The 14,189-nt window shown below is 38.3% G+C and overlaps 2 protein-coding genes across 4 annotated transcripts; one reads left to right on the top strand and one right to left on the bottom strand.

Annotated features, from left to right (window-relative positions):
• Positions 1 to 440: 440 nt before the first annotated feature.
• On the bottom strand, positions 441 to 5,517 carry lix1l (limb and CNS expressed 1 like). Its single transcript, XM_056741368.1, has 6 exons — positions 5,008 to 5,517; positions 3,251 to 3,414; positions 2,919 to 3,059; positions 2,675 to 2,770; positions 2,421 to 2,498; positions 441 to 2,127 (listed from the first exon to the last, which is right to left on the bottom strand). The coding sequence occupies exons 1-6, from the start codon at positions 5,327 to 5,329 to the stop codon at positions 1,873 to 1,875; spliced, it is 1,056 nt and encodes a 351-aa protein (XP_056597346.1). The 5' UTR covers positions 5,330 to 5,517; the 3' UTR covers positions 441 to 1,872.
• A 1,662-nt stretch (positions 5,518 to 7,179) lies between these two features.
• On the top strand, positions 7,180 to 13,764 carry pbxip1a (pre-B-cell leukemia homeobox interacting protein 1a). Of its 3 annotated transcripts, none has more exons than XM_056741925.1 (11): positions 7,180 to 7,565; positions 8,234 to 8,325; positions 8,413 to 8,497; positions 8,680 to 8,774; positions 8,962 to 9,553; positions 9,732 to 9,944; positions 10,179 to 10,202; positions 10,866 to 10,897; positions 10,976 to 11,038; positions 11,494 to 11,671; positions 11,754 to 13,764. In XM_056741925.1, exons 2-11 carry the CDS (start codon positions 8,260 to 8,262, stop codon positions 12,695 to 12,697), a joined length of 2,292 nt encoding a protein of 763 aa, XP_056597903.1. In that variant the 5' UTR covers positions 7,180 to 7,565; positions 8,234 to 8,259; the 3' UTR covers positions 12,698 to 13,764. The 3 variants fall into 3 exon arrangements, with proteins under 3 accessions (XP_056597903.1, XP_056597901.1, XP_056597904.1); XM_056741923.1 differs by having other exon boundaries at positions 7,181 to 7,565; positions 9,729 to 9,944; XM_056741926.1 differs by lacking the exon at positions 10,179 to 10,202 and having other exon boundaries at positions 7,182 to 7,565; positions 9,729 to 9,944.
• The last annotated feature ends 425 nt before the right edge of the window (positions 13,765 to 14,189 follow it).

Genomic DNA, 14,189 nt, shown 5'->3' with positions numbered 1-14,189 from the left:
CTTACGCGTATTTAGCGAGCGACGTATATTTAATATCAGTTATACAGTAATTTATTTGGTGTATAATATTATATTATAATGTATTATTGTTTAATTGAGAAAATTCCAAAAAATCGTTTAGTTAAAAAATAAACAGTGCATTAATATGTTTTTAAATGGTATGTCATAAAAATCTTAGATAAAAAAAGATAAATTGCGTTAACCAAGAGCGAAATATTTTACACAGGGCTTAAATCAGGCATAGTCAAAAGCAGTAGTGAGATAACATGTTTCGACGTAAAAGTCCCTCGTGGAAAAGAAAAATAAAAGTCCAAATTAATAACAGTGTCTCTAACAGTGTTTTCTCAATTCTCTGACATTTATGGTCTAACAATTATATCACCCAAATAAGTTTGCTAGTGGATCCGGTTACTTCAAATGTGCAAAAATATATAGTGAAATATTTAAGAAAATGCTTTTTATTGACTGTAAAGTATATAAATCAAAAACAAAAAATAACATTGGTTATGCATTAAAATATTACAAAACAGTTAAAATAGGATTTAAACTACTCATACAAAACAAATACAAAATGTATAAAATGTTTCACATGCACTGATGTAATTTCACTACATTGAGTATTAATACAAAATTAATTTGGTAAACAAGTTTGTAAAAAAACACAGCAAGGAAAGAACATACATTTTGTATAAAATTGTATGAAATGTTTATGCAATTTACATTTCAAAACATACAAGAATATGATACCCTCAATTTGAAAAAAAAAGAATTACAAACAAAATACAATTGGGGCTTTCAAAACTCAGATTTTCAGAATCATTAGGACCCGAACATTGTTTGTTTATAAAGCGTCTATAAGAGTGGTTTAATGCTTTATTTATGCTTCTGAGTGAAGCCTCTCCGCCAAACCATTATTCATTGCTCATCTTGCCCAAAAACCAATCTGCATGTGTATGTGTGATAAATGTTCAAAAGCTTTCAGCAAGGAGGTAGAAATTAAATGTTGCCTTGAAATGAGCATTGATGCTCTACAATCACGAATGTAACAATGGCAAACAAATAAAGAGTCTTGTTTCGTCGTTAAAAAAGTTGGAATAACTATAAAATATATAAAATTAACTAAAAATACAAATGCTTATATATTCATCTTCTTAAACACATATAAATGCACCTATGATGAACCTGTTTAATGCAGATCATAAAAATATGCAGTGATCACACACCTGTATTGAATGGGTGAAAGAGCAGCACCCATGCATTACAGAATCAAAGAAAGCTACAATGCAAAGATTTTTAGAAAGGCCTCAAAACTGAGGTTATGTTTGGAATAGAATGCTTATTTAATATTTACTATATGCTCTGCATTATATAATGTATATTGCCAAACATTTATTTAAAATATTAAGTTAAACAAAAGGAATAATTTCACACTTGTGACATTTTACGTAGACATTTCATAACATTTTGTAGTTGTAGCAAAACGGTGTAAATAGTAAGAGCATCATGGAAGTATGCTATTCCAAAAACATAGCCTCCTCCAACTCAAGATACAATAAGTCCAAACGCCAGTAAGGTCAATCAATGACACTGGTGGATAATACTGATATAGTAATAAGGTAGCAATATAGTGCTTGGTTTTTAAAACGCATCAATTGTTCAGATCATTATAAACATTCTTCCCTAAAAATGTTACGATGTTCATTCATCACCTCTCATGATTTATTGACGTTTGATTAAAATGCTGATTTTTCTCTTGCCTCCTCACTCACACACACACACACAGGTTTTAAAGTCTTCAGTTTCAGAGTGCTGAGACTTCTCTATTGGCTTCCCTGTCACAATCATATGCTGCGTCACACATCTTCATGGTCTTCAGCATTTGCAGGGGAGAGTTGTGGTATTGGACCCACCTAACTGCCCCACTGCCATCAGCAGAATGTCCTTCTTTTCTTTGTAAAAGCGCAGCTCTCGTCCGGCCAGACGAGCATCCTCTAGTTCACGCTCCGTAGCAGCCAGCTCTCGGGTAATGGTCCCGGATAAAGTGTGTTCTCGGCTGACCCAGTCGGCGGCCATTTGTGTGCGCATGTCATCATCCAGCGCTCGGTGAGAGTAATGAGCAAGCACTTCCTGTTTCAATGAAGTCAAAATGTTATTTACGTATATTTATGTAAGGGCTTATACATTCCAACAATGAATATGTTGCCTGGGTTATAAGTTCTATAGCTGTCATAAAAAAAACACAAATCGATTGGTTAAATGGGGACCATCAGAAAATTCTCTCTATCCCTAGAGAGAATATATTTTACTTTCACCAACACATCAGATTCACATAATGTTGAATGGCCTCTTTAAAATGCATCATTACACAATGAAAGAGTAGAAACTCAATAAACAGTTAAAAAACAAATATATGTTTTTACCTGACGGGAACACTGTCTTTCTCTCATGGCTTTGAGACTGCCATTCCAGTGAAGGAGCTGGAAAACCGTCATCAGTTCCTAAGAAAAATAAAAAATGTTAAGCCGCATGTAAAGTTGCACATAATGTTCATCTCACGTGTCACTAACCGAGTGGAAGAGTTCCAATCATTTACATTTATTCATTTGGCTGGAATTTTTATTCAAGCAAATAACAAATTCCAGTAGCTTAACTGGTACAGTATGTTCGCTCTTACCTGGAATTCCAGCATTGACTTCCCCTTGTTCGACTCTAACATGAACCGAAATGCACCAATGCCAGTGTTTGGGTTGTCAGCTTCTTCTCTGTTCCCCTGTAGCAAACAAAGAGAAGGTAAACAGTCTATAAAGCGAAATTAAAATGTATAAAATATATCAAAGTTGACGTCAACTGAAAAACCTAAAGCAGGTATTTGATCTCTGCCAACTTATAAATAAAGCTGCATGTTGTCCCAAACTCACGTTAAAAGAAGCTAGAGCCTCACAGACGCTTTTCTCGATGAATTCATCCGTGATGCGTCGAGACGGATGTTCATTGAAAACAGAATTCATCAGGGCGATTTTGGCTGCGCTCCGTCTGGCTTCAGCTTTGGTTGGGCAGAACTGAGAAGATCAAAGATGGTGTTTAACCACACTGAAACACAATCCTGGAGATGCTCAGAGAATTTTATTAAAACCATTTCCAAGAGATCCTCCAGAGAAAACATCAAATATTTAAACACACACGGCAATCAAAGACAATTATTTATTTTGTGAAGATCTGAGAATGAGGCAATGTTGCACGAGACTCTTGCCTGAAAACTCCCGAAGCAACTGCCCCCAGGAAGACTGACATAGCAGATGTAGGGGGGGTTATTAGATGGGACCATCTCATAAACAACGAGCGCTCCGTTTCTCAGATCAGCCCCTCGTGATTGCTTCATCTGCCAGAACTCTTGTAACGCCTCCACAACATTTACTGCAGGGTTCAGAAAACATCATATCAGTATAATTTTTTTCTATTGCAAGTGGCTTTTGTACACACACAGTATGCATAGCTTGCATGCAAACTGAAAATATAGGAAATTAAAAACATTTTTTGTAAAAGATGTTCAGTCTCAACACGCAATATGCACAATTAATGTCTTAAGGAAGCTTATTGTTGTGGAACTGCTTAGCTACAAGTTCAAACAGGAAATCAGGGTGATGTGGAAAAAACATCATCACAAACAAACACGCACAATTATGTGCAAAGGTCCTTTTTCACAAAGAGAAACTGGACCAGTGAGGGCGTTCAGATGGTCTGAGATGTCTGGAGAGTAGATTAAAACACTTAACCTGCCTGTAAACAACACAAGCTGCAGAGTGTATCCGACAATAATCCCTTTAATGTAATTAGGTCAGCATGTAGGGGGTTCAGTCTGCTTCCTTCAGAATGCTTGAATCGCATGTTTGGCCTCTAAATGGCCGTGTGGATTGACAGCTCAATGAGTCAATTTCATGAAGATAGTCTTTTTTTGGATTGTGAAGTTATTTTCATGACAATTTGTGTGAGCCCCCTTGACCCTTTTAGGTTTTATTATACAAAAAATGAAATTTAGTTGGTACAGTTAGACAATGATAGCTACATTTGTGGTTGGTGTGGTTTAACTGTAAATTATCCTAATATGTGACCCTGGATCACAAAACCAGTCTTAAGTAGAACGAGAAGTTTTTTAGTAAAAGACAAAAATACTTGTATGGGACAAAAATTATCGATTTTTCTTTTATGCCAAAAATCTTTTGGATATTAAGTAAAGATCATGTTCCATGGAGATATTTTGTAAATTTCCTACCTTGAATATATCAAATCTTTATTTGTGTGAGTTGCTGGCCTGCTACAGTTCCCCAGATTAACATCTTCAAAGGCAATTTTCTCAATATTTCGATTTTTTTGCACTCTCAGATTCCTGGGTTTTAAACGGTTGTGTCTCAGCCATATAATGTCATATTCTAACAACTCATATATCAATAGAAATCTTTATTCAGCTTTCAGATTATGTAAAAATCTCAATTTCAAAAAATTGACCCATAAGACTGGTTTTGTTGTCCAGGGTCACATATTTGTTCTTAGACTTGAGTCTAGACTTCATTTTCTTTATGTATAATTTACTTTATTATTATTTTTGTATTATTTAATTTGATTATGGGTTAAAAAAATGGAAACATCTTGATAGACTTTGAATTGCAAACAAAATTACAATATGCACAAACGCAGACTTGTATCTGACCCCTTACAAAAAAACTAAAAAGGTTTTACTACAGTAAATTGTGAACTATGGTATATGCAGTAAAACTATTCTAACTACAAATGTTCTATTATCTCACAACAGTGATCATGATATTTGTAGTAAAACTATGGTAATACATACGGTACTATTACAAATAAAGAAAAATCATGTTTACTACACTTTTAAAATAATAAAATGATGCTAAATGTTAGTAAAGTAATAGGTTTAATAAGCTAATACTCATTTCTAGATTCGATTAGCCTATATGAAATCCGTTCAATCCAAAACGTGACCCCACATACCCCTTCCGTATCCCTGCGTGTGTTTCGCAAAGCTCCGGACCACCGCGTCCACGGCTTCTCTCAGCACCGCAGGGTTGGTGGGATTGGACAGACCCAGACCCGACGACATGTCCATCGAACCGAACCCGCTTCCCATCAGGTTGTGGAGCTGAAGGGGCGGCGGTGGTGGCGGCGGCCCCGGAGAAGCGGACACCGACATATGTGAAGGCTGTGCCGAAGGAAGGGTGCCTGTTACACCGGGTCGCAGGGACCGAAGAGTCCCGGTCGCGCTCGCTCCGTATCCGATACCGGGCTGTAAACGCTGATGGCGAAGTGACTCCATTGTTTCCAAAAGTGATGCGAAAGAAACCGACGCAATGCAAACGACTCCTAAAGGCAATCGCTAATGTAGCTAAAATGCATCGGACACAAACGTAAACAGTTTCTTGGTGGTATGAGCTTTGTTGGGATAATGGATGTAAATAATATTTAATGTTAAGGGGGCAAAACTGAACCATAGGGAGGAAAAGGGAGCAGCATGTCCTCGGGATTGACCAATGGATGCAGTCACACTGTGTGACGTGGCATCTCCGGCCATCCTCTCACAGATCTACATAACTGTATATATTTTTATATTTTGGGTGCATAAAACTGATTTTTATCACAAATAATGGCATTAGTAGAAAAGCAGAGTAATCTCTATTATATATACCATGTCAAACATTAAAGGATTTTTCACCCAAAATATAAAAATATGGTGTCAACCTTTATATTTAAAACCTTTGATACTTTCTTTCTACAGTAAAACAAAATAAGATATTTTGAGAAATGTCTCGGTGGTTTTGTGTGCATAAATTGAGAGTCATGTTGATGGTTCTGTCTTGCATTATGCAGAAGAAAGCCCTACATTTTGGAGTAACATAAGGATAAATGTGTAAATGATTAAAGAGTTTTTATTTTGGGGTTAACTATCCATTTAAAGTGATGTATCCATTTAAAGGGTTTGCTTACATACTTTGTGATTTTAATATAAACAATTAAACGATTTTGCAACATTCTTACACATAGAATTCTTATTTAGCAGTGATGTTTTTTTATAAAGCACCACAGTATAGTTTGTTTTTGTATAAATCAACAATACCATGTTTTCAGGTATGTCTTATGATATTACCCATGGTTTGCAATCCAATAATATTTTGTGTGTGTAAATTGTCGTTTGATAATGTTTCTTTGCACATTTTGGTTTATACTAAATAATGTAAAGGTCTTTGTGTCATATATAATAACATGCATTCATCGAGAGGTCCTCACTGATATAGGCTATCTTCTGTGGTTGTGTGTGTGTTGCCATTTGAAAATGTAAACCAGCAAAAGTCACTGAAAATGCACAAAAACTGTACAAGCATGCTACACCATTTCTTGGTGGGCACTGTGATCTCCCTCTTTAATGTCGAAACAATTAAGAGGCTTTAAGTTGTATAACCAACTTATGTGTGGAAGTTTAATGACTGCTAAAGAGGATTTGTGTGTAATCTTTTTTTGTGTAATTTCTGGGTCTGCTTTAAAATAATGTCGTTCTCACATGCAGGTGTAAAGAATTAATACAGAAGAGGTCATTTAAATATTAAAATATTTGTAATGTATCATTTGAAATGTATCAAACCTGAGAAGCCATTTTTCTTTTCATTCAGGTGTGACTTTGGGGCCCAATGTAGTTTTTCTTTAGCTCATTTTTATTGTACAACGCAGTTGCATGATAAACAAACATAAAATGCAGTACATTTACTAAATAAAGAATCATGAAACATTTTAAAACAAAAAAGGTCCTATTTGTTCCCAAAAGAATGTACTCAATGGTTATTATAAAAACCATTTATTCCTAAAGAACCTTTTGTAAAACTTTTTTGGATGTTAAAGGTTCGTCATGAAACCATTTAGCCAAAAATGGGCATTTTATGTGTGAACACCACACGAAACTGCCTATAAATGCGTTACAATTTAATAAAACTAACAGTTGTTCCACATTGATTGGCTTTATTTTAGTAACATTTAGTGTCTTCATTGCAAAAAATGTTTCAATACAGGGTCAGAGTTTATTTAGGGAAGTCCAGCTGTAGCGGACAGACTTTTGGGAAGCCCCAACAGATTTAGCCCTCGTTGTGCAGACGTGTCTGTAAACTGCTGGAGATTGAAGAACATGCCTCGCCACTATATATAGGGCGTTCATGCATGTTGTTGGGACATCACAAGTCTTCGTTTTCTCTCGAGTCAGTGACAAGACTGTTCGGAGAGCCCTTCACGTGTAGATTGTCACTCTCACCTGCGATTGTCAGTCACAGCTGAAAGGCGCAGCCGGCCGACGCGACTCTTTATTCCCATTGGCTGTTAAGACTTTGACCGGATCGTAGCGTCGCGCGTTATCGGTGTCCTATTGGAGAGAAACGCAACCGCAATCCAGCCACAAGCGCAACTCGGAGCCGAAGTTGCGAAGTTCGCTGCTTAGATCGCGCGTTTGGAAATAAACGCGTAGAAATAGATTGCGCGAAAACAGCGCGCGCGCCTCAACCGACTGACGCACGGTAAGCGTTGTATAACGACATCGCAGTATTTGTAATCTGTGTTTCTCTGTGTGCTTCTTGCGGAAGAAGGCAGGGATCGTTTTGCATAGTGTGGGAACTGAATTGCTCACCGTGCGCAAAGTAAATACGCAGCGCATCACCATGATAAGCCCACGAATGCATGTAAACAATAGGCCACGTTAAGGTGCTGGAATGCAATGTGTGCGCCGCCTGACCGTGTTTGGGCACATTATAGGGCCGCTTCATAAAACAGCAGTCTCTTGCGTATTGTTTGTAGCGTATTTATGTTTTTTTGTGTGTTTAAATGACAGACGATTTTATCAAAAGCCACGTAGAGTGTATGTATGCTATAGCCTACGACATTATATTAGTATGCGTGTTTTTGTGGATCAAACCCACAACATTGCTTTGCTAACGCATTGTGCGATCTGAGCTATTCATGAACATCGTTGGTTGCTGTTATATGATAACTGTCATTTGCTGTTGTGGATTACATTGGCCTTCTCTATTTAGGGTGTTATATTTTCTAAACATAACGTGACTGCTGTACTGTATGCTATTGCTTAACAGTTCAAGCTTGCATTTTATATGTATGTACGGTTAATCTCCCTAGCTGCTCTTTGGTTTAATAAAATGTAATACAATTTTGCTTGTGGTTTCGGTTGTAGGTGCTGTGCAGAGCCACAAGAGGGTCATGTCTGATAACAGCACCGGCAGCACCGGCTCCTCCAGTAACAGCTGGACTCTGCTCTCCCCGGAGGTGAATGTAACATTATCCTAATGCTTGGTTGGTTTGTTTTTGTGAATGACTCGCGCTTAGTCATTTGTGCTTTTATTTTGTTTTCAGGAGGTTGCCGCTGACCCTGCCGCCCCCGTGGATGATGGGACAGAAAGTCTTGGAGATGCGCCCAGTCTTTCAGAAGAGTTGGCAGGTTACAAGATCTTTATATCCATCACTGTAGTTTACCTCAGAAATAGTCATTCTTACTTCATGTACTGTCATTTCAAACCTGTATTACTTCTGTAAATATCTTCTTTTGTGATCTGCAGTAGAACGAAAGTCGTTCAGGTGTAAAAATGTTAATATTTAACTGTTAATCTGTGGTTATTTCAGGGAGTTCTTTGGAGGTGAGGTCACTTGATCCTGAGACTTCAGTGGTGGAGACGATCTTGTCAGAGGAGGGTCACCAGGTCAGTGCATCAACACCGGTATGTACATTTTTATTTTTAGTTATAATTTGCATTCTTTTCTTCCAAAATCTCTCTTTAACAAACAATATTGTAAATAAACTGTCTATAGAATCTTTATTTACCTTTTGGTCTCTCTTTAAATATAGCATTATTGAGTAAAAACTAACATGCTGTCGACTTTAATATAACACTTTCCAAAATCCAGATTTGCCAGGAGACATCCCCAGAATGCTTTGAAGAGATGGCCGCATCTGGCCAGGCTGAACTCGATCCAGAGATCCACGCTCCTGTCATCCACGACACCATCACCAGTTCTCCTCCCGACAGCGACCTTCTGGGTGCCGTGCCGTTCAGCATCGCTACAGAATCGGCCTTCCGGTTTTCAGAGGAGTCGGCCCTAGATGAACCCACTGAAGAGGACGTCATCGATGTCTTCCCCAGCCAGCACGTCCCCGTTCAAGAAAGCCCCATCCCTGAACTAGAGCACAAAATCACCTCCACCCCTGAACCGTTTAGAGAAATAAGCCCCTCCCACGATGTCTATGAAGCTACAGACATAAGCCCCGCCCCTGATTCTTCTGAAATCCCTGTGGTTGATATCCAAGCTGATGTTCATCCTGCTCCTGAAGCCCCGCCTCTAGCTTCACCCTGTGAGGACGATACAGGTTTTGGCTCTATGGTAGAAAGCCCCGCCCCTGACAGTCCTTATCCGGAAACAATTGGATCGGTGGAAACCGAGGAGGAGGAGCCTACATTTGAGCTCCCAGAGAAAGTCCCAGATCTGGTCAGAGAACCAGGTATGATGTTCATAGAATATTATAAATAACACATGGATGAAAATCATGAGAAACTGAGACCACTGTTCATGATTTTTAGTCTTTCTGTTGTATTAAAGAAATAGTTTTCTCTGTACAAAGAAAGTGAATGTTGCCTAAGCTCACGTTTTGTTTACCTTGTTTACTTCTCATTAAGAAGAAATATCAGTGGGCGGCTCAACAGAAGGGGATGGTCTAAGGCTCCGACAGGTGCAGCCAACCATAGTGCTGAAGCGAAGCTCTGATGATGAAGACGAAGAAGAGGAGGAGTTTAATCTCCCAGAGAGGAAGGAGGAGAAACAAGGCTTCTCCTTGAATCAGCTGATAGTTGGAGTGCTTGTGCTGCTCTGCATCGGCTCTTTCTTTCTCACGGGTGAGATGCATGACTAACATCTAAAAGCCTATAAAAGTTATAAATCACATTATAAGAACTGATAAATGTCACGCATTGCCAGTGGACATCATTTAATGCAGATGATGTGACGCATAGCATTGATTATGCAGGGACTAGTTACGCTTGGTTATGATTACATGCCACATTGTGTGATCAAATAAGATAATTATTTTGACATTTTCACTGGTTGAATTAATTTTACTATGCCTCCAGGTTCGGTGGTTGACCAGTATGGTGGTAGGTACAGCGTGTGAGCTGGGTGGCAGTAAATGCTTGTGCTTAAACTGAGTATAGGAGTTGCCCTCTTATGCTTATTACAGAGTCATTTTAGGCCTGGGTGAATTTGATCTCATGGGCAGCTGCTGAGGGCAGCCTCTATCCTGACCCTGTTCATTACCCACAATGCACTGCTTTTCTGAGGGGCTAAAGGTGAAGTGGGTCATTTGTGTGTCATTAACGATAACCAGCAGAATTTCTAAATATAGTTTTTAAACAAATAAATTTTATTTATTGTAACAGGTTGAGCCTATGTTGGTATGTTTCAACTGATCTGTTCAAAAATCAGATTACAGTTCCATTTGGTGCCACTAGGGGTGCTACAGTAACAAACTTCATCTTTAATTCTTAGTGTTTGTAGTGTCTTACTCTAAAACAAATGGATGTTCTGAAATAAATTTTATTGGCAGGGTTACTCAATAATCCATACCTAAACAAAAAATAATGTAGTTCGTGTAGAGCTGTCAAAGCAAGCTGGTGTTTAAAAGTGTCACCTGGTTACATCACTCAATTGTGTCTTGTGATATTAAAGAGCTGATTAAACTGACATCTGACAAGACTGCATTTCCTGTGCTTTAACTTTCTCCTTAAAAAACATGACGAATGCTTCTTTTCCTCCCGCAGAGGATTTCGACGGTTCCGAACTAAGTGACCAGGTCAGTGTTTTTACATAATTTTTTTTTTAATGGGAAGCCGTTGTTTTCACCTAAAGCTGAATTTTATCTCTGTTCCAGGAGCTACTGGATAAACTCGCCCAAGAGAATAAACAAATTAACATATTGGAGGCCCAGATAGAGGTTAGCGATTTTCTCCAACTTCATTTATTAAGGTCTCTCTTAAAATCAGGACTTGATGTCATGTGGTTTACATGGACGGTTCACACGAAAGATATACATAACTATGTTTTTAGCCTCATGTTGTTCAAAACCTGTATGTGACTCTTTATTTCGTGAAACCTCAATTTGAATGCCTAAGTGTTTTTGTGTTCATACAACAGAGGTCAATAAGGGCCAATGTTGTTTAGTTACCAATATCCTCCAAAATATCTTTCTGTTTTGCAAAAGAAAGTAGATCATACAGGTTCAAAATGACATGAGGTGGAATAATAATGAAAGAGTTTTCATTTCTTAGTGAACTGTCCTTATTGTATTCTCGTATATTATTCCATTGTATGAACTTTTTCCACTCTCTACACTTGATTATTCTTGGAACAATATTTCAGTGTAGATTATTTTAAATATATATTTTTCAGTCACAGAAAGTTGAGTTGGACAAAGCTTTGAAAATGGTCGCAGCGAAGCACAGTACAGAGAAAGGTGCTCTGGAGAACGAAAACATTCGGTTAAAGGAGCAGATCTCTGGACTTCCAGGTTTAAAAGACGAACTTCAGATGCTCAGAGATCGAGTCGCTGAACTCACCCAAATCACAGGTACAAAGAGAAAGAAATTTGCAGGCACATACATTGAGTCTGCTGTATATTCCTTCATTTAGCAATGTTCTTTGTCCCATAGTTAAAGAAGATCACCAACAGCAAACCCCGAGCACTGAACCACCTTCCAACGGCGAGTCCGATCCAGCAGAAACTGAAAAACCCTGGGATAAGAAAGAAGAACTCAAGAGACAGAAATTTCTGTTGGAGGAGAGCAGGATGAGGTTGGACGGCATGAAGAAGCAAGGCTGGAACAAACAGGATTTGAGGGAGAGCCTGGTGGAGATGCAGAAGCGGCTCTCCAAACAGGTGGACCAACTGGGCAAGAGAGAAGATTGGAAGAGGAAACACCAAGAGCACAAAGGCGAAAAGAAAGAATGGGACAAAAAGAAAGAAGAACAAAACAATTGGAAGAAAGCAGAAGCTGAAAAAGCGAGGGAACGCAAACATGGCAAGAACAAACCCAACGGTGACAACAAAGGCAAAGAGCATTTCAAGAAGTATAAAGAGGAGTGGGACCACAAGAAGAACGAGAGAAGATTGGAGAGAGAGAGTAGACAGAAAGATAAACCTTGGCAGGACAAACCGTCCAAGCATCATCATCACCACCATCATCACCATTATGAGCAGGTAGACTTTTGGAAACACCAGGAAGAGAAGCTCAGCAGGACCCGGCATCCAGTTGAGGGCTGCAACGGCGTAGACAACTGTGCATACGCAGAAGGCATTGTTCCTGTCAAGCTGGTCGAGTTTCACAACCTTCTCGAGGTCTACCTAAGTAAACTGGAGGGGGTTCCCGAAGAAAGCAAGGTGGCTCTCCGTCGACTCTCTTCTCAGTTCTTCAGCGGTGGCGTTTTCAACCACGACAGGATGCTTTTCGGCGAGTTCGCTGAGGACGTCGCGGACATCTTGGAAGATTTGGCAGACGGTCTGGAAGATGGGCCGGATGACAATGATTCACTGGAGGAGCAGATGGAAGATTTTGAGAAGGACGCACTGTTGAAGTTCGCAACCCTTGCGGCATAATGTTGATCGTGCTCGATACAAAACTCTAAAGAAGGAAAACTATGTATGTTTGGGAAACAGTCTTAGGCTCTGTAGACTGTAGATGTACTTTCACACCTTGTTTGTAAAGCGTTTCAATATTGAGTTTTGTCATTAGTGACGTCCCACTTGTGCTTTGGGTGTTTTGCTGTAAGCTACCTCTGTCTTGTTCTTCAACGCCACATCTTTGGCTCTTCCTCGCTGTGTAAAGTGTCACCTTCAGCTTTGCTTTGCAAACACATGGATCAATCACGTAATAGTGAACAAGGTTAACGCTAAACAGGGTGCGTGCAATAAAGCTCGCTGGTCCCCTTCTTTAAAATACAACTTAAAAAAATTATTTTACTTAGAAAAGTGATTTTCTTTTAGCTCTCTATATTTTTGGCTCTCAGTTTGTAAGAGCCGAAAATATTTTATTTAATTACCGGTTTGCCCGTGGTTTCGCTTGCTCAGCTGGTATCAAGCTGGTTTGGTATATGCCTCTCTTTAGAGGTCATTGTGAGCTTTCTACCCCACGTTCTTCACTCTTAATGTAAATGACTAATGTTCAAAACTAATGAGGTTTTTTTCTAAATAGAAGTTTGAAATGTTTGCTTATGTGCCTTTATTAGTGAACACAGAATGGTGGTACTGAAATAATGGGTCCGCTCATGTCTCAACACCACACTTAATGAAAGTGGAGAAATAATGGATTTATTTGCACTGTTTTGATGTAGACGTAACTCTTCACTTTGGATATCAGCCATTGTAATGAATCATTGAGATTTGATTTGATTATAGCTGTGTTTTTGTTGCAATCTCTGGAATGAATTCCTTTGAATTTTGGCTTTTCTCGTTCGATTTGTAAATATGAAGAAAATGTTTATTTGATGGAACACGCAATTTAAAGTAAAGGTGATCATATGGCACAATGTCCTTTGATATTTGATTTGAAGAACGATGTAAAATTACTTTAATAGAGTTTCAAATAAGTAAAAAAAGACCAAATGTCACAGTTTATCAATGTGTGCATTTTTTGATCAAAAATAAAAAAAGTGGGATGAAATGTATTTGTGCAATTTTTTTACATTTTCATTGCCTTATTTAACAAATGGAAATGTCAAGGTAATACATAAATGCTGCATCATAATGATCGCAAATAACCTTATGAGCACATCAAAAAAGGTTTTTTAATATTCAATATAATAGCAAATTCCATTACTGACCTCTAAAATTGATTTTAGGATGGTGTTAATAAGGTCATGTATAATTCCAGTACTTCAGTTGATGCTGAATAAGTTATGATGGGAGTTATCAGATTAAATTTCCCTGATGACAGATGTTTGCATTGACAACAATTAGGAAACCTGATAGGGGGGTGTAGAATACTCAACCCAGATGGGAAATGTTAAGCTTTAAAATGGACAATTGTTTTGAATTTACAAAAAAAAACGAATGTTATGACAAAATAAATAATAAAAGTATTAAAAAATAA

The sequence above is a fragment of the Triplophysa dalaica genome, chromosome 25 (genome assembly GCF_015846415.1).
Source record: "Triplophysa dalaica isolate WHDGS20190420 chromosome 25, ASM1584641v1, whole genome shotgun sequence".
Lineage (NCBI taxonomy): Eukaryota > Metazoa > Chordata > Actinopteri > Cypriniformes > Nemacheilidae > Triplophysa > Triplophysa dalaica.
This window is presented reverse-complemented; position numbering and strand designations above follow the sequence as displayed.

Coding starts and splice junctions, on each gene's coding strand:
- lix1l (XM_056741368.1), bottom strand. CDS start 5,329: ATGGAGTCACTTCGCCATCAGCGTTTACAGCCCGGTATCGGATACGGA. Junction 3,415..5,007: donor CACGCAGGGATACGGAAGGG/GTATGTGGGGTC, acceptor TGAACCCTGCAG/TAAATGTTGTGGAGGCGTTA. Junction 2,771..2,918: donor AGGCTCTAGCTTCTTTTAAC/GTGAGTTTGGGA, acceptor TGTTTGCTACAG/GGGAACAGAGAAGAAGCTGA.
- pbxip1a (XM_056741923.1), top strand. CDS start 8,260: ATGTCTGATAACAGCACCGGCAGCACCGGCTCCTCCAGTAACAGCTGG. Junction 8,326..8,412: donor GGACTCTGCTCTCCCCGGAG/GTGAATGTAACA, acceptor TTTTGTTTTCAG/GAGGTTGCCGCTGACCCTGC. Junction 9,945..10,178: donor CGGCTCTTTCTTTCTCACGG/GTGAGATGCATG, acceptor CTATGCCTCCAG/GTTCGGTGGTTGACCAGTAT.